Source organism: Lichenostomus cassidix, unplaced genomic scaffold (assembly GCF_008360975.1).
Source record: "Lichenostomus cassidix isolate B80296 unplaced genomic scaffold, HeHo_3.0 HiC_scaffold_42, whole genome shotgun sequence".
Taxonomy (NCBI): Eukaryota; Metazoa; Chordata; class Aves; order Passeriformes; family Meliphagidae; genus Lichenostomus; species Lichenostomus cassidix.
This window is the reverse complement of record NW_028147241.1, coordinates 1,041,520-1,069,336: the sequence shown is the minus strand read 5'-3', so window position 1 is coordinate 1,069,336 and position 27,817 is coordinate 1,041,520. Positions and strand designations below refer to the sequence as shown.

The window sequence follows — 27,817 nt, the reverse complement described above, 5'->3', positions numbered from 1 at the left end:
GGGATTGTTGAGAGGTGTGTGAGTGAGCCAAGAGTGAGGGGAAGGGAAATGCAGAGAGCCCTGGAAGTGCTTGTGTGCAGCCAGGCTGCTGGGAAGGGCACTGCAGGCCTGCCCTGGGCCAGCTGTGAGGGTGGATTCTCATGCCAACCTGCACTGGGCCACTGCAAGGGGCTGTTGCCATGGCCACTTCACTGACCCCACGGCAGCAGCCCATTGCCCAGGGCTGTGTCACTGCCCAGAGGCACAGGGGATCCATGGCTGGGGTTTGTGCCATGGCCACCTGCCCTGTGCCGCGCTGGCTGGGCAGGCGCCGCGGAACCAGCAGCAAAGCCCAGTGCCAGGGCCAAAGGCCAGGTCAGCCTGACAGAAAGGGTCAGTGCTGGGGACTGTTTCCATGGCAACCATCGCTGGGACACCACACCTGGGTCACCTGTCATGGCAGTTGCCATGGAAACCCCTTGGAGGGGCTGATGCCAGGGACACTTGCACTGAGACCCTGCTGGACTCGGGTGCCATGGCAACCACCATAGGGCATCACTGGTACAGAGGTTGCCATGGCAACCAGCACAAAGCCCCTTTCCCACTCTCCAATGCCATGACAACCTGCAGGAGACACTTTGCTGAGGTTGGGTCCATGGCAAACAACCTTTGCCCTGCTGGGATGGGGATTGTCACGGTCAGAAAGCAGCCTGTGGAGCCGTGGTGATGCTGGATGGCCATGGGGTGCTGCTTTGGGTGGGGCAGAGGGAATTTCCTTCCCAGGGCTTTCCTGGGGCTGTGCTTTGGGGCTGTGCTGAGCACAGGATTGATCACACACTGATGGTTTTGTTCTCACTGAGCTTGCACAGAGCTAAGGCCTTTCCTGCCCCTCGTCCAGCCATGCTGGGGAGGGGCTGGGGGTGTGGGGGAGCTGGGGAGGGGACACAGGGGGACAGGTGACCCCAACTGACCCTGGGGATATCCCAGACCACAGGACATCAGGCTCAGTACAAATTGTGAGGGGAACAAGGAGGAAGGAGGTACATTTGGAGTGATGGTTTTTGTCTTCTCAGGGAACACTTGGGCAGGAGGGGATCCTGTTTTGCTGGGGGTGAGCTCCAAAGACACAGACACCAACTGAAGGAACAGTGTAATTTATGGAATGCAAAAGTGCAATGAATTACAAAAGGAGAAGCTCAGCAAAGCACATGATCATTAGCAAATTATCACAAAAGGAGAAGCTCATCAACAATGCACCCAATCATCACCACAAAAGATTACCAATAATGATTTAGAAAGGTCCATCACCAGTTACCCTCAGACTTTACCATCACCCAGACCCACACATCAGCTGGGGAAGCTGTCACAGCCAAGGGCTGCAGAGCCACTCTGGACACTGGGAATTCTTGCAGCTGTGTCCAGCCACAGGTGAGGCTTCCAACCTCAGCTTGGATAGTGCTGAACAAACAAACTGACAGCACTTCCAGTGCAGGAACATCTGGATTCATTCTCTCCTCTTGGATTCTCCCAAAGCCTGGCCAGGGCTCAAGGAGGAACCAAGGCAGTTGACTTTGTTCCTACACCCCCAACAAAGCCAGATGTGGCACTGTCTGGTTTCTAAATACAGAAAGGTAAATTCAGGTTTCACCAGTGAACAGATCCATAGATCATTTTGCTAATAATGCTTTGTTAATGAGCAGATACAAATAACATTTGATTGGAAGGTTCATCTAGAGGTCAGCTTTGGCTCAGGGCCTGTTGTTCAGGCCTTGGTACTTCAATTGGTCCTTTGAGCTACAGATGAACTACAACCTTCCTAATAATTCTTTCAATAACAGAGTCTAAGATTTAGGTATTAGGTGTAAAGGCAATTACACCTAATTGTTCTTCAATTAAATGCTGTTCAAGTTCATTACTCAGGGCTATAATTGGCAATCCTTTTGAAACCTGCCTAATTAGTTCCTATTCTCTGTTCTTTATCAAATCCCCTTTTTTCTTGAGGCTGTGTCTCTTTCCAGACAAGTCTCAGTGCTCCATTTCTCAGCACAAAGTGTTACAACAGCTCTAACATGGAATCACAACACACCAAGTGCACACACTGCCACGATTACAGTGACTGCCACAAATGCATTTCACAGCAGCCTCCAGTTTGGCAGCCATCAAGCCAAGCCCACCCAGATGAATTTTCTTCTTTCTGCCATTCTTCTACTGCTCTTTCTATTGAGTTCATTCCTGACTGTTGGACTTCAAACCCATCACTGATACAAGTGCAACATTCCTGTCCTAGAATAGCACAGGCTCCTCCCTGGGCAGCAAACAGATAATCCAAGGCCATGTGGTTCTGCAGAGCTCCCATTTGTGTTTGTTGGAGCTCATAGGATGTGCTATTCAATATTTTAGCAGTATCATTTGCTACTTCTTCTAATAATCTATTTAGCTCCTTAACGTAACTCCATAGGACAAGGCAATGCACATGGGGCACAGGGTGAACCAGAATCTTTGGCTTTCTGAAATCAAAGGCACTCTATGGGTGGAAAATATTTTCATAGCCCCAACTCCTCCCTGTGATTGTTGTCAAAGTACCCAAAAGGGTGGCACTGCAGCTGAGAGTGGTGTAACAGTGACCCTGAGCAGCCCCAGCACCCCAACCTCTACTGACATTGTGAGTGATGTTCCAGCACAGAAATCCTTTCACATTGTGGCCTCTAGCTATAACAGGGTAGGTTTCTCCTGAAGGCAAATCCTAGTGAATCCTGTAAAATTGATAAATGTATTCCTCTGGTCCACAGCACAGTTTAATTATCCCTTCACTGACTCCACTATGAGTCAGAGCCCAGTGAGAGAGTTCTGGTCACCCTGTAGCGTGGGCCCTCCAAGGGAATCCTGTTCCTCCCAACATTAATTGAGAACATACCCAGCAATTAGTTACACTGAGTATTTTAGTTACATTAATCTTTACATTTTCCATAAGAATTGTCATGACTAATCCCTTGGTGAAACTCCAGAGGTGTTTCTGGCAAACAAAGATTCTGGTTGACTACCAACATACAACTTACAGACATAAGCAGTACCTTAGTGACAAGGTTAGTCATTCTTTTTCTTCAATCTCATTTGAGTTAGGAACAATAATTCCATTGTCCATGGAGCTGGTTCCTTTTTAATTCCAGAATAATGCCCCAAGGTCCTTTGCTGTTCAGCTTCACTGTGGTGTCTGTGGGTAACAAGGCTTGGTGGGTCCTTTCCCCTTCGGCTGGAGAGCTGCCAGGTCCCAGTCCTTGAGGTGCTCCAGGCTCCTGGCTGGAATTCGTGTGGAAGGCACTCAGGGTCACATCAGCCTTCACATGGAGCCCTGTGGATCAGAGCATTTTCCAAAGGGAACGTTGGGGCAAACAGGGAGATTTGGTCTGGCAGGATCTGTGAAACAGCATCCTACAACATCTGCTTGTTCTCCCATGGAACACTTGGCTGCAGGGACATATTCCCATTGCTCTTGCCCAGGTTTCAGGATTCAAACAGTGTTTTAATTTCCCCAGAGCTGTTTCTTCAGCTGGCTCGGGAGGGCGAATTGGCCTCTGGACCCACACCTTGGCTGCATCATTAGGACTGCTGGATTCAAACCCTTTATCTCCACAAGCAGTAGAGATTTGCAGTAGATCTCCTATTTTCACAATTGTTTTTAAAACTACAATATCAATAATCATTCTACCCTGTCATGGGGTTGCATAATCCAATTGTCCTAGGTTGCAATATTGATGTAGTTAAGTATTCTATTACCACCAGCTGTGGGCCATTAGCTGCTATCACCCACTCCGGATGACAGGCAATGGGCCATCCGTTAGCTATTATCACTTGCTAATGACCCACCCCGCATGACAGGCAATGGGCCATCAGGGACCCACCGTGTGACTCATGGACTTATCTCATCCCATTGTGAGATGCTCTGCCGAAGAGGGAGGAGCCAGGTGTTCCCACCTGGATATAACCTGGCCTTGGAACTGCCTGAGCTAGCCCTGTCTACTGGGTTCCCAGAGGACCAGAGCTACTACTGAATCTTCAGCTAGAGACTAGACATTCACAAGATCACCGCTTCGACTGGACTACTTCAGTTAGACTGCTACTACCACCCTAACAGGGTGTTAGGTTGTATCTGACTTTGTCAGTGCTTTTCCTTGTATTATTTCACTTATTTTTAATTTCAATCTTGACTTGTGATCTCCCACTGGTTTGTTTTCAAACCAATACACCAATGTTGTTCACTATTGTTTAATAGAAGTACTTGAATTTCTCCTCGATAATCTGTATCAATTTCTGCTCCCATGACATGAACACTTTTCAAGGCCAAGCTCCAGTGAGCAGTTATCAAACCAGAGTGTCCTGGAGGATCTGAATTCCTGTTTTGGTATTGATAACTCTCATTTGCTTCTGATTTATCCTCATTAAATCTAATGCATAAAGATCCAGCCATGCAGCTCCTGGAGTGGACATCTAAGGGGTTCTCCATCAGGACAGGTTCCCATCTCCTCTTTTTTTCATCTGCTCTTTTAACAAACCCTCCATCCGTTCCACAAATCCTACAGCTTGTGGATAGTGTGGTATATGAAAAACCCAGCAGCCTTAATCACTTTATTTCTCACAGTAACAGACAAAGCATTCCATATCACAATATCAGAAAACCCTATGAAAATAGCCAATTTCATCCCATCCTCCTTTATTCATGGTACATAAACTCGCCAATTTTCCCACTGACGTTCAGGTCCTGGCCAAACATTTTCTGTAGGGTATTTAGTATTACATCCCTGAGCAGCAAAAGGTAACAAATTATTAGTGTCAGCATTATTTCACATTATTATTTAGTTTGTATATATATATATATACATATTTTAATTATATTTTTACATATAAGTTTTATTTTATATATTTATTTATTTATTATATTATTTCACTTGCACAAGGAAATCTGAGCTCAAGATTAAAAACTTCTGCTGCTCCATGTGGGAGCAACAATTCCAAAAACAATTGTTCCTTCTGTTGGTGCTTTTTACAATATACTGTTAACAAAATTTATCCTCATCTTCCCAAACTCACAAGATCTTTTCCTTTTTCTGTATGCAATTTTGGATGCATTTTAATACATCCAGCAGATCAGATTCTCTTAGCTGACTTCCCCATTGCTCACACAGTGCTCTGACCTCAGCCCACTCCAGAGCCAGAGAATTATAGGGAAGGTCTTCCCAAGCAGGAATCTTGGATGGAAATGATTCCTTGCATTTATATTTAAAAAGTGACATTTTGCTGTGATCTGGACAGACTATGCCAATTTTGTTTTACCAGTGGGCAGGGCCAGCACCAAAGACACAGACACCAACTGAAGGAATCAGTGCAATTTCCTATAGTTCAAAGCAGCAAAGAATCACAACAGGAGAAGCTCAGCAATGCACCCAATCATCACCACAAAAGATTGCCTGTAATGATTTAGAAAGATCCATCACCAGTTACCCTCAGACTTTACCATCACCCAGCCCCACACATCAGCTGGGGAAGCTGTCACAGCCAAGGGCTGCAGAGCCACTCTGGACACTGGGAATTCCTGCAGCTGTGTCCAGCCACAGGTGAGGCTTCCAACCTCAGCTTGGATAGTGCTGAACAAACAAACTGACAGCACTTCCAGTGCAGGAACATGTGGATTCATTCTGATGTTTGGTTTCTCCCAAAGCCTGGCCAGGGCTCAAGGAGGAACCAAGGCAGTTGACTTTGACCATACACCCCCAAACCAGGCCAGATGCTGGATTTCATGACCTTGTTTAACTTCTAAATACAGAAAAGTCAATGTTTCACTAATGAGTGGATACATCTATCACAATGTTAATGATCACGCATATTTCAGTAATGAGTGGATACAAAGATAACCTTTGTTTGGAAGGTTCATGGAGAGGTCACCTTTGGCTCAGGGCCTGTTCAGGCCTCAGTCAGGCCTCTTGTTCAGGCCTTGGCACTTCAGGGATGTGGTTTAGTGCTGGGCTGAGAGTGCTGGGTGAATGGCTGGGCTTGATAAGCTCAGAGATCCTTTCCAACAGAAAGGATTCTATAATTCCAGTATTCTATCTGCTGGATTTAGCTTGGTCAATGTTAGTGGAATTAGTTTGCTCAGAAAGTTCCCTCTTGGTCAGCTCTTGAGGCCTAAGGCTTCAGGCCCTTTAGCTCCTGGCGCTAAGCTGCTCATGGTGGACGAGATGACTCAGAGAGAAGAATACAGTTCATCCAATTCCTTCTGGGACACTGAGAGGGGAGGGTGTGAAAACAGGAGCATTGCTTGGTGTTGCCTCCTCTCTGCCCTTCAGGTCTTTCAGTGCTCTGAAACAGCCAAGAGCTTTCTTCAGGAGTGCAATGAAGCAGCTGTTCCTTCTGCCAGGTCTGGCTCTCTCCAGTCTCTGCACTTGACTGCTTTTGTCCCTCTTGCTGTGCCCTCTGTTCCCCCTCTGCTCGCTGGCTGCTGCCCAGGACTGTGGAACTGGCCCAGATCAAGTGCTCGAGATCCTCATTTCTCTGCCCTTGGAGCTGCCTGGGCACAGCAGCCTTTTCCATCTGCAAGCTCCATATGGACAGGGAGTGCCCAGCACCGTTCCTTGCACAACCTGCAGGAGCCCAGGGCCTGCCATCTCAAGTCCCTGCTGGCACTGAGGGCTCCCAGGTGCCTCAGGCTGCTGTGACATCACTGCAAACAGGAGGCAAGAGTGGCAGGGGCTGTGCTCAAAGTCAGCTCCATTTGCTGCTGCTGCTTCTGCTGCTGTGGGTCATTTGTCCAGCCCTGCCCCAGACTCAGGGATCAGCTCCAGGCACTGCTGCTGCTCCCTCGGGATCAGCCACAATTTGGTTGTTGCTCTCAATGCCAGCAGAAGCAGTGGCTGAAGCAGGAGGTGCTGACAGTGCCCCAAGCCCCAGGGCAGCAGGAAGTGAACTGCTTCACATGAGAACCAGGAGCAAAGGGCATTTCGTTTTTAGGACAGGTTTTCTGTTTTAGGAAAAAAAAAAGGAGAAAAGAAAAAAAAACTAGATGAAATGTGAAAATAAAAACAAACCTCAAGTGTGTAGTTTAAAATCTTCTGTAACTTTGGATTAAGAAGTAACTGATCTTTTGTAAAAGAGAACTCAGTTATTTACTTTGCCAATGTGCTGATAGCATGGATCTATCTTACTGGCCTCAGTAGCCTTTTTTAACAGATTTTGGGCTCTGTTTCCAATATTAAGTTATTTTAAATTCTGGTTGAAGCAATAAGAAATTGCTTTTTTCCCTGCCATCTCCAAGCAGGACTGGGAATCGAAATTCTGCTGAACCCCATCTCATTAAAAAGATGCCCTTCCTTCTCACCCTGTGAATGAGCTGTGCATTCCCTTTGAAATTGTCAGGTGTTTCTTAAAGATGCAAAGTTTCACTTACAGCTTTTTGCTCTGGTTGGGAAGTGGAGAAGGGCAATTCTTCATCCATCAACTCCAGACTACACTGCCTTAGGAACAACAGCCCACTTGCCAGGTTTGCCTCACTCGTGGCACTTCTAGAGGAGGAAGAAGGTGCAATTCCACAATTCCAACCCAAAACGGAATGAAGAGTGGGACAGACAAAACATCCTGTGGAGATACAGGCGTTCTGCTGGGACTGTGGAGTGTTTAGGTTCTGGCCAATTGATGTGTATCCCTCACTGCAATCTCTGGGCCTGCAGGAGAGTCTCACTCACCTGCACAAGCACAAAGCTCCGTCGGTGTGCTCAGAACAGGCTCATCTGATGCAAAGCTGTCAGAGCAAAGGGAGGGCAGAGCAGACCCAGCCGTGCCCAGGGTTGAGCCCCAGCAGAGCCCTGGCAGAGCCCAGAGCAGCCTCAGCATCTGCAGAGCCCTGCTGGAAGCACAGAAACCAGAAAGTGCCCGTCAGCTGAAGGCTCCTGTCCCCCTTGTCCCAACTGCCCACAGTGCCCAGGCCATGCTGGCTGAGCTCAGAGCTGTGCCCAAACCTCCCCATCATTGCTGCCTTTGGGAGGAGAGCAGGAGGGCAGGACATGTGCCCAGCCTCCAGCCAGCCATAGCAGATCCACCTCCTCAGCAGCTGCCCAGAGCAGGATGCTCCTGTGCTCGCTGCCATCTCCCCAGAGCCCTCATCCCACCCCTGCCGAGAAGATGGGGATCCACCTCACGGCATCTGCTGCTGGAAGAAAAGCTTCTCCCAAAGGATGTCCTCACCCTTCTCCGAGGGAACATCTGAGCCATTCCACAGCTGGTCCCAGCACTGCCCCATCCAGACCAGACGCCAGGGAGAGCTCTTCCTTTAAAAACCAAACAGCAAATTAATGTGATTACAAACAAAAAGTGTAAAAAAAGTGAAACAAGAAAAAAGTTACATTATCACCATCAGGAGCTCAGGGAAGGACTGACCCCTCCATGCCAGGGAAAAACCCACTCATGGCTGAGGGAAACCAACGCTTTCTCCCTTCCCCCTTCATTGCTTTCATAAAATAATGGTAACCCAGGGCAAATGAGGGCAGTGGAGCAGCCCAAGCCCTTCTTCCCCTGCCAAACAAACCAGCCACTGCACAGCTTCTGCAGTTGAACCTCTGCTCCCCCCATGGGGGTTTGTTTTGGTCTGGGTGGCTGCCCCCAGCTCCAGCCCCAGCACAGTGGGTGCTGGGGGCTGTTGGCAGGGCCAGGAGCCAACTCCCATTTCATTACCACCCCAGACTATCCCCCAAAGCCCTACCAAAGAGAAGATGGTGCCAGAATTTAAGTCGATCATCTTCAGCTTGCACATCGCCAGGTCAAGGAAGAGGTTGTCATCCTTGAGGTCCTCCTTGGTGTCTCCAGCTGTAGCTCCACCTGGTACAGCTTCTCCAGGGGCTCCTGCTCCTTCCCTGGGGGCCACACCAGGCTGTCAGTGTTCTGCCCAGGGCCCCAGACAACAATGAACCAGACAACCCAAACCAGGGTGGATGGTGGCCACCAGTGCTTGCCAGAGCAGATCTCCAGCTCAGCTCCAGCACAAGAGCTGCAAGTTCCCTTCTGATAATCCCTGCTCAGAGCTACAAGCAGGTCAAAAAAAGTCTGGTTTGCTTTGCTTCTTATTGCCAAGAGATGTGTGGAACTGTTACCTGCCAGGCCCCTGGATCAAACCGTGCACGTGGATCTCTTCCATCTTCTAGGGCACATGAACATCCTGCATCCAGGGATCATCGAAGAGGTCTTCCAACGATGGCCTGTCCAAGGGTTGCATGGACAGACACCTCTTAATAACATCTTGGCACTCTGTGAAGAGAAACCAGAAAATGCCAGTCCGTTGGAGAAGGGTCCTGTCCGATGTGCCCCCTCCCCATTCCCATGCCCAGGCCATGCTGGGTGTGCTCAGAGCTGTGCCTAAACTTCCCCATGGATTCTCTGTTTTGGAGGAGAGCAGGACATGTGCCACCTCCTCAGCAGCTGCCAGAGCAGGATGCTCATGAGCCTGCTGCTCTCTCCCAACACTGCTATTCCCCCTGTGCCACAGAGATGAGGATCCACCTTGAGAAAGCCGTCGTGGGAACAAGATCCGCCCCCAGATGATCTTCCGGCCCCTCCTGAATGGGTGCTTCCCAACGACCAGGTGGTACAGCAGGAGGCCCAGGGACCAGATCGTTGCTGCCTCGCCGTGGTAGCATCTGAGCTGGGTCCATTCTGGTGGGCTGTAGGACAGGGTTCCTGTGGAATACAGATGGAGTTCATCAGGGGATGCTGCTGCTCCCAGAGCCTCACCCCAGCATCCCTGGGCATGTGGGGGCTGCACCAGGGGAACACGGGGTGACCTGCTGCCCTCTCGCCAGAACCTGTTACTCATGGACAAACTTGGGGTTGGAAAAGAAGCCACTGGGGTTGGAATGAGGCAGCAGAAGCCCTGGGGAGGTCCAATCATGACATGCAAAATAAAACCATTCCCAGTGGTAGGAAAAACCACTCTCATCCCTCCCTGCATTGCCCCCAAATAACAATTACAAGCCAAGGCAAACAAGGGGACTGGAGCAGTCCAAGTCCTTCCTCACCTGCACACCAAACTGGCTGGGGCATGGGGTCTGACCCCCCTCACTGCTACACTCATTGGGGTTTGCCAGACTGGCTGCCCCAGCCCCAGCCCAGGGCACAGTGGGAGTGAAGGTGCTCAACAGGGCTGCAAGCTGCCCCCCTTCTACCCCCACCCAAAAGTAACTTTGCTGAAGAGTTAATCCCATGCCTGGCAGCAAGAGAGGAGGCCCTGGTGCTACACCCAAGCTGGGCCATGAGATGCCCAGGAGCATCCCCTGGGAGGCCTCACCTGCAAATTGGGTGTAGGCTGTGTCTTGGAGGAAGGTGCCACAGCCAAAGTCAATCAACTTGGCCTGTCCGGTGCACAGGTCGATGAGGATGTTCTGTGGTTTAATGTCCCTGTGCAGCACCCCGCAGCTGGTGCAGTGCCGCACGGCCTCCAGCACCTGGCGGAACATCCCCCGCGCCTCCTCCTCCGGCAGGAACCTCCGCTCTGCCAGGAAATCCCAGAGGTCCTGACACCGCTCCGGGCGCTCCAGCACCAACAGGTAGTCGTTGGGGAGCTCAACCCACTCCAGGAGCTGGACGATGCCATGGAACCCAGTGGACACTTTGTCCAGCAGCACGATCTCCAGGGGTGCTCTGGTGCCATCGGGCTGCGGGAGGACCACGATGCCATCAGTGGGGCTGAAGCTGTGTCGGGGCTCTGGAACCCCTCACCCAGCCCGGGATGATCTGCCTCCCCCGCTCACCCCTCGCCCGCTCTCCCTCCAGGACTCCTGGCCGTTTCCACCCTGACGGGCCCAGGCTTATCCCCGCCCGGCATGCCCCGGGTTCTGCCGCTGGCCCCGCGCACTCACCAGCTCGCCCCAATGACGGATGCGGTTCCGTGACACACTTTTGATGGCCACCTGCAAGCCAAGGGGAGCAGCAGGCTCAGCTCGCTGCCCGCTCTCCTCCTCGTCCTCCGCCCGCCCTGCCGAGCCCCACCCTTCTCCTCCTCCTCCTCCTCCTCCTCCGCTAGCCACTCACCGGGGCGCCGTCCGCTAGCCGCGTCCCCGCGTAGACGCTGCTGAACCCGCCTGTCCCCAGCAGCTCACCCAGCCGGTATCGCTCCTGCAGGGCCTCCTGCGCCTTCCCTGCGGGCGACACGCGGCCGTCAGCGCTCGGCCCGGGGCCACACACGGCCCCCGACGGCCTCTGCACCGCCCCGGGCCGGGCATCCCCCTCTGAACGGGGCACGGGCGGCTCGGGGCCGGCGGCCGGACTGCCGAGCGGCGGAGCTCGGGCTGGGGAAGGCGCAGCGGAGGCGGCGGGAGCGGCCGAGCCGCGTGTGTCCTCCGCGGTCCCCGGGAGGAGCCGGTAACGGGGCCGGAGCTGGGGTCGGGACTGGGGCTGGGCTTGGGGCCGAGTTCGGGTGCGGGATCGGCGCTGGGGTCGGGGCCGGGATTGGAGCTGGGGTCGGGGCTGGGGCTGGGGCCGGGTTCGAGTGCGGGGTCGGGGTCGGGATTGGGGTCGGGGTTGGGCTTGGGGACGCCGTCGGGGCTGGGGCCGGGTTCGGGTGCGGCGTCGGGGCCGGGATTGGGGCTGGGGTTGGGGCCGGGGCTGGGGCTGGGGTTGGGGTTGGGGCCGGGGTCGGGACTGGACCCTGCGTCGGGACAGCCGGGGCCAGGCTCGGAACAGGCGGAGCCAAAGCGTGACGATGCCGCCCCAGCCCCAGCCACTGATGCCCGCCCAGCAGCGCCACAGCCAGGCTCGCCAGAGCCGGGCGGAGGCGAGAGCGCGGCGGGAGGCCCAGGGGCGGGGAGGGGGCAGCCCCGGCCGGGGCTGGGGGCGAGCCTGGGGCATGGCCCGGGCTGGCAGGGGGAGAGGGACACCGGGAAAGGAGGGGACACAGGGAAAGGGACAGCGGGAGAGGAGGCGGGGAGTGGGATAGAGACACCGGGAGAGGCTGCGGGACACTGACGGAGGGTGAGGGACAGAGGGAGAGGGAAAGGAGGAGCAGGAGAAAGGGACGGAGAGGGTCGTAGATTGCTGCTGCTGCTATCGCTGCCACCGCTGCTTTCGCTGCTGCCGCCGCTGCCGCTGCCGCCGCTGCAACTGAAGCTCCGGGGCCGTTAGTCCCAGTGGCCATATGTCCGAGTGGCCGTTTGTCCGTTCCCCGCTCGCCCCCGCGCGCCCCACGGCCGAGCCCCGCGCGCCCCGGGGGCAGCCCCTGAGTCTGTCCAAACACGGGAACTTTGCCGTGTTCAGCCCAGGTCCAGAGGCTTGACTGCTGCACAGTGGCACAGCAATCCCCTTGGCTGCTGTTGTGCATTGTCCCTGCTGAGGGTCAAACACTAGTGGAGCACATTCCCTGTCTCTAGAATTCATTCCCAACACAAGCACTGCACTTATGTCTCCTGCATTGCTTTCCAAACAGAACGGGGGAAGACAAACTGTGTGTAACTCATGGTATTTTAGGGAGTTTAAAACTTGCTAAGCCATAGATCTTAGAGGTGAGATCTGATTGCAATTAATGGCATGGAGAAGTAGTGCAACATGGAAAAGGGGAGTACAGAAATAAATAGAGGAAAACACTGTGGATTGTATCCTTACATTTTCATTTCACTTCTTGAAAGCTGTTTCAGTTTTCCAGGAATCTTCTCCACAGTCCTGTTTGCTCTTTTCACGAACCTTTCCTGGAGGGAAGGAATTGCAGGGATTATTGGGCTGCACTGGCCCTGGCCGGGTGCCTGGTGCCACCAAAGCTGCACTGTCACTGTCCTCACAGGAGCAGGACACAGAACTCAGGAGGAAAGGCTCGTGGGCTGGAATAAGGGCAGGGAGAGGTCACTCACTGGTCACTGTCACGGGCACAACAGACACAAGTTAGGGAAATTAAGGGAATTGAATTCCAAGCAAATCACAGTATGAGAAGGAGAACTAAAACAAACCCTAAAAAACCACCTTGCTCACCCCTCCCTCCTCCCAGGCTCCCAGCCTCCACCTGCAGCTCCTCTGCTCTCTCTGCATGGGAAATATGTCACCAGCCACAAACTTTGCTTTTGCCTCATCCCGGGATATCTTCCTGGAGAGGAAGAATTTTCTCCAGCAGAAATTTAGAGCTCAGCAGCATTTGAGGCTCAGGGTGTTTCTCCTGCAGTTCCTTGTAGGTCTCCTCTTCCTGTGCTGGGTCTCCTGCATCACAGAACTCTGCCAGCTGCAGCTTTGCAAACGTCAGCTCAAGGTCTGGATGTTCCTGAACAATTTGCTCGAGGTCCTTGGGGGCTGCATCCAATCCATTCTTCTTGTCTTCCCCCTTTGCATGGAGCCAGTGGCCAGGGCCTGGCAGAGCAGGTGGAACCTGGGTCCTGCTGCAGGAGCTGGGGGAGCTCCAGGACTCGCTCTGGCCGCTGGGGCAGCCACAACACAAGCCGTTGCCAGCCAGGAGCCGAGGGCTCCCTGTGGCTCTGCAGGACCTTGTCCCTGGGGCTCGTCTGGATCAGCGCGGGCAGCTGGGCTGCACTTGGCTTCGTTTGTGTCCCTGCTTGCCCTGGGACAGCAGCTGCCCAGCGCCGAGGGGACAGCAATGGCACCGGGGCAGTTTGGGGTGAGGTTCAGTGTCTGTGCCTGGCATAAATCCCAAATCCTTCCCGAAGGAGCAGAGAGTGCTGACAGAGCACAGGATGCTCTGCTGAGCACGGGATGGACCAAGGGTGATGTGAGACAAAGCCGGGATGGGAGTCAGAAATAAAAAGAAGAGGACGAGCAGGCAGGAGAGGAGGAGGAGAGACAGAGGAGGAGGAAGAGCAGGTGGGGAGGAGGGATGGAGGAGGGGGAGCGGGAGGAAGAGGAGGGACAGAGGAGCAGAAAGAGAAGCAGAAGAAGCAGTCACCACGTGCGTCCATCGCTCTTTCTGTCCGCAACCCTCGGCCCGAGAGCATCGCCCTTCTCGGGGCATCCCGCAGGTGAGCGGGCAGGGGGAGCTCGGCCCAAATATCTTGGGCGGTGCCTGGGGTTCTTTTTGGGAGAGGGGGATTTCGGACCTTGTAGGACACCAGATCCAAGACCCAAATAACTTTGGTTGATCCTGGGAGGGTTGGTTTTTTTTGTGTACTTTGGGGGGGGCGGGAGGAGGGGGGGATGTTTGGATCTCGCAGGACTCCAAATGTGAGTCGCAAATGCTCCTTGGGAAGATATTGGGGAGTAACCTAGACGTGAGTTTTTCGGGGGTCGTGGTGGCGGCTGCAGGGAGAAATGGGATGGGATGGGATGGGATGGGATGGGATGGGATGGGATGGGATGGGATGGGATGGGAGGGGATGGGATGGGATGGGATGGGATGGGATGTGGATTGGGGTGAGGGATGAAGTCTGGAGGAGGGGGATGGGATGGGATGGGATGGGATGGGGTCGGGATGAGGCAGCCGAAGGTTGGGGGTGATAAAGCCGGGGGACCCCACTCCTTAGGGGCTTGCGGGGCATCCGGCAGCTTTGAGGGAGTTTTGGGGTACCCCTGATCCTTCGGGGGTGGCGCTGGCAGCGGGGGGACACGTGGCTCCAGCACCTCTGGACCCCACCTGCGCCCCCCTCGCCCCCAGCGCCCCCGGCAGCGGAATTTGGGGAGGGGAGAGGTGGGAGGCGCCCAGGCCGGGCCCCCCTTGCTGTCCCGGCAAGCGGGGGCCGAGTGCGGGGGGAGCCCCGCGGGCATTGCCCGGCCCTGCCCGGCACGGCTGATGCCGCCCGCCCGCGCTGCGCACTGCTCCGGACTGGTGCTGCCAGTGCCGCGCGGGGCGGGGCCGCTTTGGGGACCCCCCAGGGCAGAGCGCTTTGGGCTGCTTTGGGGCTCTGGGCACCTGCAAAACCGGCGCTGGGCACGGGAAAAGCGTGTGGGGACAGCTGGGGCCCTACTGGTGGCACTGGTGGCGCTGGGAGTCCCCCCGGCCGCGGGGTGAGCGGGGGGCGCGGTGAGAAGGGGGGCGGGGCTGGTAGATGGGAAAGGGGAGAAAGGGTGCTAAAAGATGGGATGAGACCCCCCAAACCGAGTGGGAGGGGAGTGGAACCCTGTACAAATCAATGTTTAGCAAATAAGTTAAAAGCCACTTAGAATGAAGAGGGATGGAGGGATTTACCTTTTGTAATGAGGGAAATAAAGGAAAAAGCCCACAACAAAACCCACTGGGGAACTGAGTCCATGATATCTAATGTCTGAAATTCTGAGCTTGCTGTGGGATAGAGTGAAATTGCAAAATCGATAACAGTGAATTGTTCAATTTATTTAAAAACAATCCCAGAAATAGGAAAAGGCCACTTCCTGGAACAGTTAAACAGGGAAATTAATCTAGAAGTTATTGGAAATGGATTTCTCTGAATTACCCAGACAAATTTGGAATCAGTATGTTTTGGTAATGGTGGACAATTTTTCCGAATGTCCAGAGATCTTTCCCTGTCGCACCAATAAATCCAGGGAAGTGGTAAAAATTGAGCTTAATCAATCATGCCAAGATTTGAGGGCCACTTTGGTTGTCTTCAGAGAGAAGTTTCCATTTTATAGCAGATGTGGTGCAACAGCCGAGCAAAAGCCTGGGTATCAAAAGGGACTGACACAGCCCTTGGTGACCACAGGTGAGTGGGAAAGTGGAAAGGATGAATCAGAATTTGAAACAACAAATTCGTAAAATGTGCCAAGAAACCTCTTTAAAATGGCCCCAGACCCTTCCTCTGGCTCTTCTGTGAGTCAGAATTCAGCCAGGGACACAAACAGTGAATTGCTGTAGGGTTGGCTGTACCAAACACCATCAGTTCCTGGAGAAATCCATTCAAAGGGAGAAACAGATGTAAATCTATACCTGATTTCTTTAGGAAAGGAGTTTATAACCCTGGTGGGACCAGTTGCTGTGGATGCCCCTGTTGATCCATTCCAGCCTGGGGATTTTGTGTATGTAAAGAGTTGGAGCTCTGAACCCTTAAAGGAAAAGTGCAAAGGAGCTTTCCAAGTCCTCCTGGTAACCTACACTGCCCTCAGGGTGGAAGGAATCAAACCCTGAGTTCATCACACGCAGGTAAAACCAGCAACCACACATTAAATACAGCAGAGAGAAAACTGACTGATACCCTGGACCCTGGGGGGTTTGTGTATATATATATAAAATACATATATATATCTTACTGTTTTAGAAACAGATACAGAAACTATATTATTAACCTCTGGGGAGGGGAATGTGATCTTAAAGTTAGTGCAAGATTTTGGCAGAGTACAGAATGTAACCCCTATGACAGCTTGTTTGCCAACACATGTTCTCTGCAGAAAATCCACTTCCGTGGGGAGCTTTAGTCAGCACTTTGACAAAAATCTGGGAACACATGTGGGAAGGAAATAGCACCCAGGGCAAATGGAAAGGGATGGAAGGAGAATATTCCTTCCAAAGAAATCTTAGACATCAGAACAATATTGTTGAGAATTGGAATATCTCAAAACTGGATCTGGAAATCACCTCAGGTAATAGCTATTGGCTGACAGATTGTACTGATACCCCTTGGGGATGTCAAATTCCAGAAGTATGGAACAGCCCTCAGACAGGACAATGGGAATATATCCAGCCAGTTCAGTGGTGTCTGGACTGGGAAGGGAGCCCAGACCTCCCAGAGGACCCCTCACAGGTGGGTATAAAATATCCTGATTTAATAAGATCAAGGCCAGAGGATCCCAGGACAAATGAAAAGTGGAATTGCATTTGGATAGGCACTTGAACTGTTTGGAATCCTGAGGTACAGTGGCTCATGGCTGTGGCCCAGGCTCTAAGGCTGGGATGTGTTTGTAGAAATTATTCTGCCTTTCTTAATGACTTGTTAGGTCTCACCTAACAAACAGCTCAGCTTGGAGAGACACAGACTGTCAGCAGGACATGGTAAAATCATTAGTTCACACAGGATGGGTGGGAAGTGATGGAATTTGGAGCACACATTTGCCCTTGGGGGAATCAAGAGCACAATGGACACTTGGGGTATTAAGGTTACATCCCTTGTGGAAGGAGTCACCCCTGGGAACCCAACTGTGGGGAAAGGTTAAAGGGGATGAACCTTGGAAACATCCCAGCATGGGAACTGCAGTGGGATGGATTTTAGAATCCATCTTTACTCCTCAAAGATCTCAAAGATCTGCCTTTAGGAACAGACCAAACACACACCATTGGACTGCAAATGGGAACTTCAGTGAATGCAACTCAGTTGGGGTTTACTGAAAGAAATGGTTTACTGAAATAAATGGTTTACTGAAATAAATGAACAATTGCAAGCCACAACTAAAATGACTTTACAGAACAAACTGGCATTAGATCTTTTGCTGTTAACTGGAGTATGTGGATCCTTGAATTGAAACAACACCACTTGTTGTGTGCACATTCCAAATGTGATGCTGAATTGGATGATCAGGCAGAGAGGCTAAAATCGTTTGCTGCATTCAGCAGGGAATTAAGGGGAGGATTAGAAAGTAACTGGTTAAATAAAATATTTAAAGGACTTGGATTTTCTCTGACTGCTTGGTCGGCCTTACTTTTGTAAAGTATAATTGGGATCATAGTAATAATTGTGATTATGACACTTGCTTTAAGCTGTGTGAAGAACATGGTTGGGAATGCAGGTGAGGAACTCATGGGATGTGAGTAAAAGAGTAGAGTGAGGCTTATGAAGGCTTGAAGGGAAGAGAAGCTTCCCAAGCCTCAAAGGAGGGGAATGTTGCCAGATGAAGAATCATTTGCACGTGGTGGGTTCATACAATGCTTATTCTCCAAAACCCCCTGGCCCCTGGAACCACACAATGCTTATTCTGTAGGAAGCAATCAGCCCAGGTGTGCCAACTTCTACCAGCTCACCAGGCGGTCAGGTAGGACTTTGGGGTCACCAACCACCAGGGACCACCAAAGAGAGCCCCAGGAGAGAAGAACAGATGTGCAAAGGGTGGGGGGAAATATGGTAATGATTTTGGGGAAAAGATGATCATATGTAAGTTTATTCTGGGACAATCACTGAATAGGTCTGTAAAACGCAGGATAGAAACAGGAACTTTCCCGTGCTCAGCATGCACAGCTTTGGGAGGAGCTCTTCCCTGTGCATCTGGCCAAATAAAGAATGCTGCTGCTTAATGCTGCACTGGTGTTAAGAAGGTTTTTATTTTACTGAATTTTTGGGAACACCTCTGTGGCTGTCATAGAACCACAGAGCAGCTGTGATGTCAGAAAGGAGCTGTGTGACATCACAGAATGGGTTGTGTGAGGTCATCAAGCAGCTATGACATCATAGAGGGAATGAGTGACATCACAGAGCAGGCTGTGACACAGAGGAGGCTGTGTGACATCACAGAGAGGGCTGTGACATCACAGGATGGTGATGGGACATGGTAGAGTGGGCTGTGATACCACAGAGCTGCCTGTGGGACATCACAGAGTGGGCTGTGACACTATGGGGTGGTGGTGTGACATCACAGAGCAGGGTTGTGACATCACAGATAGGGCTGTGACATCGCAGGGCAGTTCTGTGACATCACAGAATGGCTGTGGGACATCACAGAATGGGTAGTGACACGCAGAGTGGGTTGTGACATCAAAGGGGGGACTGTGTGACATCACAGGGCAGCTGTTAAATCACAGACTTACTGTGTGACATCATAGAGGAGGCAGTGACATCACAGAGTGAGCTGTGACATCACAGCGCAGGTGTATGAAATTACAGGGAGGTATGACATCATAGAGTTGTCTGTGACATCACAGGGTGGCTGTGTGATGTCACAGAGGGCTGGGTGAGGTCACTGTGAGGTCACTCCACCCCACCCCCAGAGAAGTTCCCCCAGAGAAGTCCAACACTGCTCATCTGACCCCAAGCACTGTCCCACCTGCAGGATCTGCTTCCCATCAGCCTCTTCCTCCTGCAGCCCCAAGCCCAGGTTGGTGCTAAACAAAGTGCACTGGCTCAGGGTCATCCCCCGGCGGGGGCTGTGCACCCCCTCTGCCCCCTCCCCAAATTCCCTCCTGGGGGAGCAGGAGCTGGGTCAGGAGCCCCGTGGGGAGGGAAAAGGGGGTGATACTGGGATGGGGAGGGGTCACCCACGCTCTGGGGGACACACATGATCCCTGGGGACACCCCTCGCCTTCTCCCACAGCACCAGGAGGATGAACCCCAGCATGGAGCCCCTGAACCCTGGCAGCATCTTGGGGAGCAGCGTCTGGGGGCAGCTTTGGGGGTCTGGGGGATCACAATTGCCTCAAAGCCCCTCCCAGCTCCATAGTCACTCACAGGCCTCTTAAACCACCCCACAGCTCCTCCTAGGATCCTCCCAAACCACTCCCTGCAATATAAATGGTCCCAAGAGACACCATAACCCCTTTCCTATCTTCCCCAAGACTCACCCAAATTCTCTCCAAGCCACAGAGCCAGGCCAGGACCCTAAAACTCCCTCACAGACCCCACCAAGACCCTTCCAAGCACCACAAATGTCCCCAAGAGCCACAAAAGCCCCTCCCAATCCCCTCAGGAGCCCCTAAACCCCCTCCCAGCCCCCATCACACTGACCAGGAGAGGTTGGTGGACAGGAACAACCACAGCTGGGAGCAGCTTGGGCACTTCAGCAGCAATTTGAGCACCTTGGGGGGCACACCCCAAATGGGGAGACCCAGGCCAGGCACTGGGACAAAAAACCGGAATTAATGGAGAACAGATGGGCTCAGGTGGACATGTTTTGCTGGCACAACTATGAGATCATGGCCCTGTACCCCAGCCTAGGCAGCCCCAGAACACCCAAATCCTCATTAATTTTCCCCTGAATCTCAAAGTCACCCACAAATCCCAGTAAAATGGTGCAGCTTTAGATCATTTTGTTTCATTTGTTTAATTTTACCCCAATTTTGGTTGTTTTTACAGGATGAAGAAGGAAATTATTCAGGTTGGAAAAGATCTCTAAGATCATCCAGTGTTGCTTGATGCCACCAGAAGAAACAACTGGACACAGCAGGTGACATTTTTTAGGGGGTATAAAGTTAATAAATCAGCCCTTCCCAAAGAATTTCCGATATCAATGTGAGTCCCGATGGATGTTCCTGCCCCTGCGTTTGTCCAGGTGGCTACAGGGAATCAGGAGGATGTGGAAGCCACCAGCCAGGTGTCTTCCCAGTGTGGGTCCCTGCAAGTGAGGGTCACCAGGGCTCTTCCCAACATAGGTGCTCCAATGGGGGATGAAGTTGGAGCAGCACATGAAGCTCTTCCTGCAGTCAGGGCACTTGCAGGGCTTCCCTTACCAGTGCCTCCGTTGGTGTTTGGTCAAGTGAGAGCTCCTGGAGAAGCTCTTCCCACACTCAGGACACTCATAGGGTCTCTCCCCAGTGTGGATGCGCCGGTGGGTGATGAGGGTGGAGTTGTTCTTGAAGCTCTTCTTGCAGTCAGGGCAGCAGAAGGGTCTCTCCCCTGTGTGGATCTGCCAGTGCAGAAGGAGGTTGGAGATGGTCAGAAACCTCTTCCCACATTTGGAACACTCCTAGGGCCTCTTCCCAGTGTGGACCATCTGGTGCTTGATCATGTGAGAGCTCCAGTTGAAGCTCTTCCCACATTCCCCACACTCATAAGGCTGTTCCCCAGTGCGGATTCTCTCATGGACGATCAGCTCAGACCTCCTGCCGAAGCTCTTCCTACATTGCCCACACTCAAAAGGCCTCTCGCCAGTGTGGATCCTCTGGTGGCGAATCAGGCTGTAGCTCTTGCTGAAGCTCTTTCCACATTCCCCACACTCAGAAGGTCTCTCCCCAGTGTGGATGTGCTGGTGGCTGACAAGGTGGGAGTTGAGCTTGAAGCCCATCCTGCAGTCAGGGCAGTGGAAGGGTCTCTTCTCTGTGTGAATCACCTGGTGCAGGAGGAGGTTGGAGCTGGTGTGAAACCTCTTCCCACACTCGGAACACTTCTAGGGCCTCTCCCCAGTGTGGATCCTCCTGTGACCCTGCTGCTTGCTTTTCTTCCAGGACTGATGGAGATGATGGACATCCTGTATATATGTTTTATTAGTTGTTGTTATGGCCTTTTGTAAATATGTTTTTTAAATTTTAGTTTTTAGATAGAACCTTCCACTGTAGATACGTTCTATAGATTGTTGTTGTTATAAAGATTCTTCTGTTGTAAATACCTTCGGCGGCTTGTTGTTGCTGCTCTTCTGTAAATAAATTGTCATTTGTTTTCCACTCCCCAACTTTCTTTGCAATTCCTTTGGGCACAAGGTGTATATACAGGGTTGTGATTTGGGGTTGCTCCATGTTCCTGGGGCTGGAGGTCTCTGGGGTTGCTGGCACAGCCACCCCAGGGCTGGGGCTCTCTGCGCATGGGGAGCTTCCACTGATGCCACTGCTGGCACCGGGCACTGCTCGTGTTCCTGGGCTGGTGCACAGCTGTTTCCCCAAGAGCAAAGCTGTCACCAGCAGAGATTGGGCTCTGGCAGGAGCAGCCTCTGCAGCGATGCCACCAAAGAGGTAAAAAACCTTCTGCCAGCCTTCCTCCTTGAGCCTTCGGGAATCCTGGGCCGAGAGCTGGCATCAGGCTGCAGGGATGCAAAATCCCTGTCATGCTCTGAAGGCCACGACAGCCTTGGGAATTGCTGGAGCCAGGCTGCGGGGAGCAGCTTTTGGAGCTGCAGGGGCTGATGGTTAAGGCTTGGAGCCTCCAAGGGCTCTGGGCTTTGCTCCTCCCATGCATTACTTTTCTGTGCCATTGTTCAAGAGACTAAAGCCACGCCAGGTGATCCTGGTGCTGCCCGATTTCCTGCTGCTGGCAGCAGCCACTGGAGCCTGAGCCCGACTCGGGTGAGCCCTGGATGGGGCAGTGCAGGCCGTGCTGGGCAGGGGCCGTGGGTGCCCGGAGGTGGCTGTACGGTCGGCGCTGGCTGCTGGCACAGAGTCCCGGCGGGGTGCGATGCTGGCAGCGGCTGCAGGGCTGGGGCTGCGGGGCTGGGGCTCTGTCAGAGACTGAAATAGTTCATGCCTCAAACATTGATATAAAGTTTTGCTCATTATAACAAAAACAGTATAAAGAAGCTACAATCAAAGAAACCTCCCTGAAGATACCTGACTGGGACTTTGGACTGAGTCAAACTGCTGAGATTAGATAAAGGGAAGCCCTATTGTTCAGTCATCTCAGGCTGAGGGAAAGGAATGCATACACAAAGGCCAAAGCCACTAGCTGCACTAAGGATCATCCCTGGCTGAGTTTGGGGTGGGGGCAGAGGACAGCTCACAGAAGCCAGGTTGACACAAACTGGCCCAGCTGTGGAACCCCCAACCCCTCAAGCCACATCCACGAGGCTTTCACATGAGGGGCAGCTGAGGGGGAGTCACAGTCCATCAAAGACCACCCATGCTAGGCCTTGCACCACAGGAGTGCAGGTGATGCAAGCAGAGTCTGCTGCAAGAAACTGCCCCTCCCCTGGGGGGACATGCCTGGACATTGCCCCTGGTCTGAGTGTATATTAACCCATGGCATTCTGTGCTTTTGGGGGCGACCACCACCACCAAGAAGACCGGCTGGAGAGGATCAACGCAACATCGTTGAGATCCATGGGTGGTGATATTTTCTCTTTCCCTCTTTCTGTCCCCCCCACCTCTTTTCCTACTTCTCTTTTTCTGTCTTTTCTTCTCTCTCTCTCTCTCTCATATTTTCTATCAAATAAAACCTATACTATTGATTGGCATATGGTCTCGTTTGTACCTTAATTCGGGCAGAGGTATTTCCAAAGAACCTTAATAATTGGATCATAACAGGCTCCCACAGGAGCCCGAGGGCCAACAGGTGCCCGAGCTCAGCCCCTGCCCGGGCAGCGTCCCCTCCAAGCCCGGCGCTCCCCGAGCACGGCCGGGGCAGGCACGGAGCTGCCCGGACACCCGCTGCCCACGGCAGCCGCAGCAGGGCCGGCAGCACCTTGGGGCAAAGGGGGCTTGGCCGGCGCTGGAGGCGCCGGGAGCCGAGCTGCTCCAGCTGCCAGCAACTGCAGAGCTGCCAGGCTTTGGCAATCCCCAAGGCCAGTGCCTTGCCTGGCTGGTGGAGCAGACCCATGCCTGAGGTGCCCGGCTCTTCCCAGGAGCTGCTGAGTCTCCCGGCTGGGAGGAGAAAAGGGTGTGAATGTCTCTAGAAAGGATGAAAGAAGCGCAAAGAACCAGTATTTACCTTGTAAATACATGATGTGGTTAATTTTTATTGCTTCAGCAGAGTAAGTCCAATCATATTTGAAAAAGACTTGGAGCCTGGCTCCCACTTCTATTCACAGGGCTAGAGCAGACGAGAGGCAGCCTGCATTAAGGCACTAGTTATTATTGCTTTTAGTCCAGAACACTCAAAACCCCAACATCTTCCATCGACAGTTACAAGTGGGTGGGCAGTTTCAGCTGCCAAAGTGCAGCTAGCGGGACTGTCTGCAACACTGGTCATAGCAGAAGTAAAAATAGCTATGCTAGAGGCTCATCAATAAATATAACAGTGAACAACCACCACCTTTAGAAACGAGCCAGGCTTTAGAGGACTCTGGTTTCCCATGAACAGGCAGGCTGGAAAAGGTTCTCCACATTGCTGAGCAGCTCCAGCCTTGTCCTACAGAGCTGTTGCACACAGAATCTGCCTCTCCCTGGGAGCCCAGCATGGGCACCCTCCACTCATCAGCCAATGGGGACTTCACCACTAGGATGAGTGAGGAAATTCAAGAGCCTCCATGGAAGCAACTCTGGCACTTTACAGCAGAGGAACATATTTTTCTGTCAGCTCAGCGTTGTAGCTCATGGAGCCTTCCACACCAGCCAGCCTTTGGCTCCCACACAGTGCCTGTCACCCTCACCAGGCTGTCCCTGCTCATTGCAACACACTTCCCTCCCTGATCCCTCCAAGTGCATAAAGGAGCAGCTCTGTGCTCCAAGCAGCACAAAGCAGCAGCAGCAGCTCCCAGCAGAGATGCACCTGGCCACCTTTTCTCCCCCAGCAAAAACTGCCTGAGCTGCCTGAAACATGCTTCCAGCCTGAGGAGGACCACAGGCATCTCGCAGTCCACTTGGCCACATCACGCTCCCCTGATGCACTAGGAACTCCTTCCCCTGCCAGAGGAGCATCAACCATCAGCTGGGGGGGCATGGAGAGGACACCTGGCCCCACAGCACTTGCCCAGCCCTGCCACATGCTCACAGCACCAGACTCCGCTCTCACTGCTCTGGCCTTTGCTGATCTGGAGCTACTCTCCAGCTGCTGACATGCTTCTCCAGCTGAGGAATGAGCTCCAGCTGCCATTGGGCATTCTGCAAAACCTGCTCTTAGACATCAAAACCTACTTTTCTTCTCCAGCCCAAGGAAGGAGTATCAAGCCATCCCTCGGTACTTTGGGATGGGCCAGGGGAGTCCTCACCGCGCAGGTGAGGGGGAGCATCCTGCCTAAGCCCCCTTTCCATCCCCTCCCACCAGGGAGAAAAGCAAAGAGAAAAGCAAGCCAAGGGACAGGTTCCCTGGGCCCTGGCCAGGGCTGCCTTAGAGTGGGTGAGCAGGAAGAGCTTCCCCAGAAAAGAGGGAGCCAGGAGTGCCCATAACAAAACTAGGACAAGGAAGACGTCTGACCTTCCGGAAAATGGTGCTATCTTTGGACTATTCCTGACTAGTCACTTGAAGGTATGGACACTTTGTTATTTCAGCTCTCAGCTCTTCATGTTTAAAAAGTGAAAGGAACTTGGTACAAAACTGGGCATTTTTTTAAGTTGCTTGCAGAGTAAGGAAATGGTGCCCACAGGGTTGTCCTTGCATGGGCAGCTTTCTGAGGCACTTGATAAGCGATCCTGTTAAAAGACTGTGTCCTATTATTTTTAAAACCTTGTCTATTTGTTCAGATTTTAAAAGCTGAAAAAGTGTTTGTACTGGAAAGGAAAAAATAAAGTATGTCTTGCTGAGGTTTCCAGGATCAAAATGACTCGTGTGGCTTGCAGAAGTGGCAGACTAGGAAAGGACTTACACCCACACCTAGGGCTCAGGGAAGGAGAAGGTAGTGGCCAGAGTGGAGAAAGAAGGAGCCCAGCAGTGCTTCTGCCTGTTTTGCTTGACTTTCTAAGCTCCCATGAAGACAGAGTTGGGGATGCTCAGGGTGCAGAAGGCCATGGGAAAGCCTCACTGCGGCCATGCAGGACTTGCAGGGACCACTGGGAAAGATGTGGGGAGAGGAGAAGGGGGAATGACTTTCAACTGCAAGGGGGTCAATTTAGCTGGTGTCTAAGGAGACTGGTATTTTGCACTGAGGGTGCTGAGGCACTGGCCCAGGCTGTGCACGGAGGCTATGGATGCCTCACCCCTGGGAACATCCAAGGCCAGCTGGGACAGCACTCTGAGCAACCTGCTCTGCTGGGAGCTTGCTCAGCTTGGAACAAGATGATCTTCAGGGTCCATCCCAAGGCAAACCATTCAGGGATTTCATCATTCTGTGGTTTCCATGGTCCACAGGGGTGTGGTCCTGGATCGGCTGTCATGTCACAGTTGGTGTTCCAGCTGGGACTGCCATCGCCCAGCCAAGGGCACAACACAACCAGTCGCCCTTGAGTCAGGACGTGCTTCACCCTGCTCTGAGAGCACCCCTGTCACCCTGCTTCTCACGTGTTCCCCGATAGTGCCGTCAGTCCTGAACGCTCCCTGCTGCCTGGATTTTGCCATCCATCCCTGCAGGATGCTCCCATTCGTCCCAATGGAGGTACAGTGCCATTCCATGGAGGTGGACACCCCCTAAGAGTCCGGGCGGGCTGGAGCTCTGAGGGGATGCTGTGGGACAGGGACCAACTCTGAGGTTTTGCTCCCTGTGCAGGATGTCAGAGACCATGAAGAGGAGATGGAAATTGACAGAAAGACTGATGAAGAAGAAGAGATGGAGGTAGATCTACAAGAGAACGGAGAGGAAGATATGGAGATAGATGTGGAGGAGATGGAGGAAGACATGGAGGTGGACAAGGAGGAGGAGATGGAGGATATGGAGGTGGACGAGGAGGAGATAGAGGAAGAGATGGAAGTTGAAATGGAAGATTATATTGAAGAAATGGAAGTTGACTAGAAAGATGAGGAGGACATGGTGTTGGGATGAAGACCGACACAGGCAGCAGGACAGGCACGTGCTCCCCATGCCCTGCCTACAGGCACAGTGGCTCCCCTGCCGCCAGGCTGGGGCTGGGCTGGGTGGCCCTGCTCAGGGACACGGGGACCCGGGGCATCCCTGCATTCTGGTGGATTCACAAGCACCACCCCCGGCCTGCCCTGCGCTTGCTTTGGGCCACGCCAGCCCCGTCCCAGCACCTGGGCCCAGCTCCCAGCCCCAGCCGGGCTCAGTGCTGGCGGCACAGTCCTGCTCTGCCAGCGTGTGCCAGCCTCGGGGCACAGGGAACAAACCCTCAGGGCCTGACTGCAGTGACTGTGCTGCTTGCTTTTCTTCCAGGACTGACGGCGATCTGAGGCGTGGATGCCACCCACCTGTATATACGTTTTTGAAAGAGTTCTTCAGTTGTTTTTTTCTACGTAGATTTTAGGTAGCATTATCTTCTGTAAATACGTTCAATTCGTTGCTGTTAGATAGGCTTTTATGTAAATACGTTCTATAGATTTTTGTTGTTATAAATTTTCTTACAATGTAAATATGTTCTGGAGTTCATTTTTGTTGGTGCTCTTCTGTAAATAAACAATCTTTATTTTTCACACCCCAGCTCTCTTTCTATTCACTTTGGGCACATGCAGCATCTGCAGAGTTGTGGTTTCCACTTGCTCCAGGTTGCCTGGCCTGGAGGTGTGTGGGAGCGAGCGCTGTGTTGGGGGTACCTGTGCCCAGAGCGGTCCCACTCTGAGCTCCATACACACTTGGTATTTGTAGAGACAGATCCCACCAGGCTCTTTCCCATGGCATTCCATCTGGGAGCAGGGCCCAGCCTGCGTGGCCCTGCAGAGCCTCACCAATGGCACTGCACCAGGTGGCACCAGACACCAGCGCTAAGGAGCACTGGGCTGTGGGCACCCCCTGCTCCCGGGCACCCCGGAGCTGAGGGGAGCTCCCTGAGCCATCACCTGGGCATGGATGCACGCATGCATGCATGGATGGAAGAAGGCATAGATGGAGGATAGATGGAGCTCATCATCAGGCTGAAAGCTTTGCATCACCTGCTGGGGCACTAGGGCTGCTTTGCCAGGCTCAAGCTGTTGCTTGGCTGCTCTGTGTACCCTGCTAAGGCTGGGGGACCAGGGGCTACTCATCTCCCTCCTTTCCATTGCCAGGGAACACCAACTGGAGAGCCTTGCTGTGGCTGGGAAAATGCAACATGTGCCACAACACCCTCAAGCATCACACAGCTGGGGTCTTGTGGCTTTGGAAGGACGATCAGAAAGTGATTTTCATGGAGAAGAGCATGAGCCGTGAGGGATGGGGACTGCTGTGTGGGTTGCTGGGGCAATGGGTGCTGCACACAGAACAGAATGCAACATGAGGACGGCAGGCAATCCTGTGCCCAAAAACGCCTGGGTCCTGGTTATTCCATGGCAGTTTGCAACAAAGAGTTTGCAATTTTGTTGCAAAACGCTGGCATCGAGATCTGTGCTGTGGGAATCCAGCGGGCAGACATGAACTCTCAGTGGGCCATGGCCTCACCAGCGCTGGAGGAGCACGTCTTCCTGGTGGAGTCCTTTGGGCAAATCCAGCAAAGCCCCCGCTGCGAAGCCGAGGGGTTCAGTTGTCGTTCTTTGGTAGGTCTGGGCTGAGGGGGAGCAGCTGTGTGGGCAGGCAGGTCATTGGACAGATGTGACACCTGGTGTCCCGC

The 27,817-nt window shown here is 52.8% G+C and overlaps 1 protein-coding gene and 1 pseudogene across 1 annotated transcript in view; both read right to left on the bottom strand.

Annotated features, from left to right (window-relative positions):
• LOC146424144 (uncharacterized) overlaps positions 1-27,817 on the bottom strand; it is a 502,567-nt gene that overhangs the window by 459,962 nt on the left and 14,788 nt on the right. The window contains 2 exon segments of the mRNA XM_085043957.1: positions 20,279-20,454; positions 20,539-20,931. Coding sequence (XP_084900083.1) covers positions 20,279-20,454; positions 20,539-20,931 — 569 coding nt within the window.
• Positions 9,107-13,937, bottom strand: LOC146424145 (serine/threonine-protein kinase pim-1-like; annotated as a pseudogene).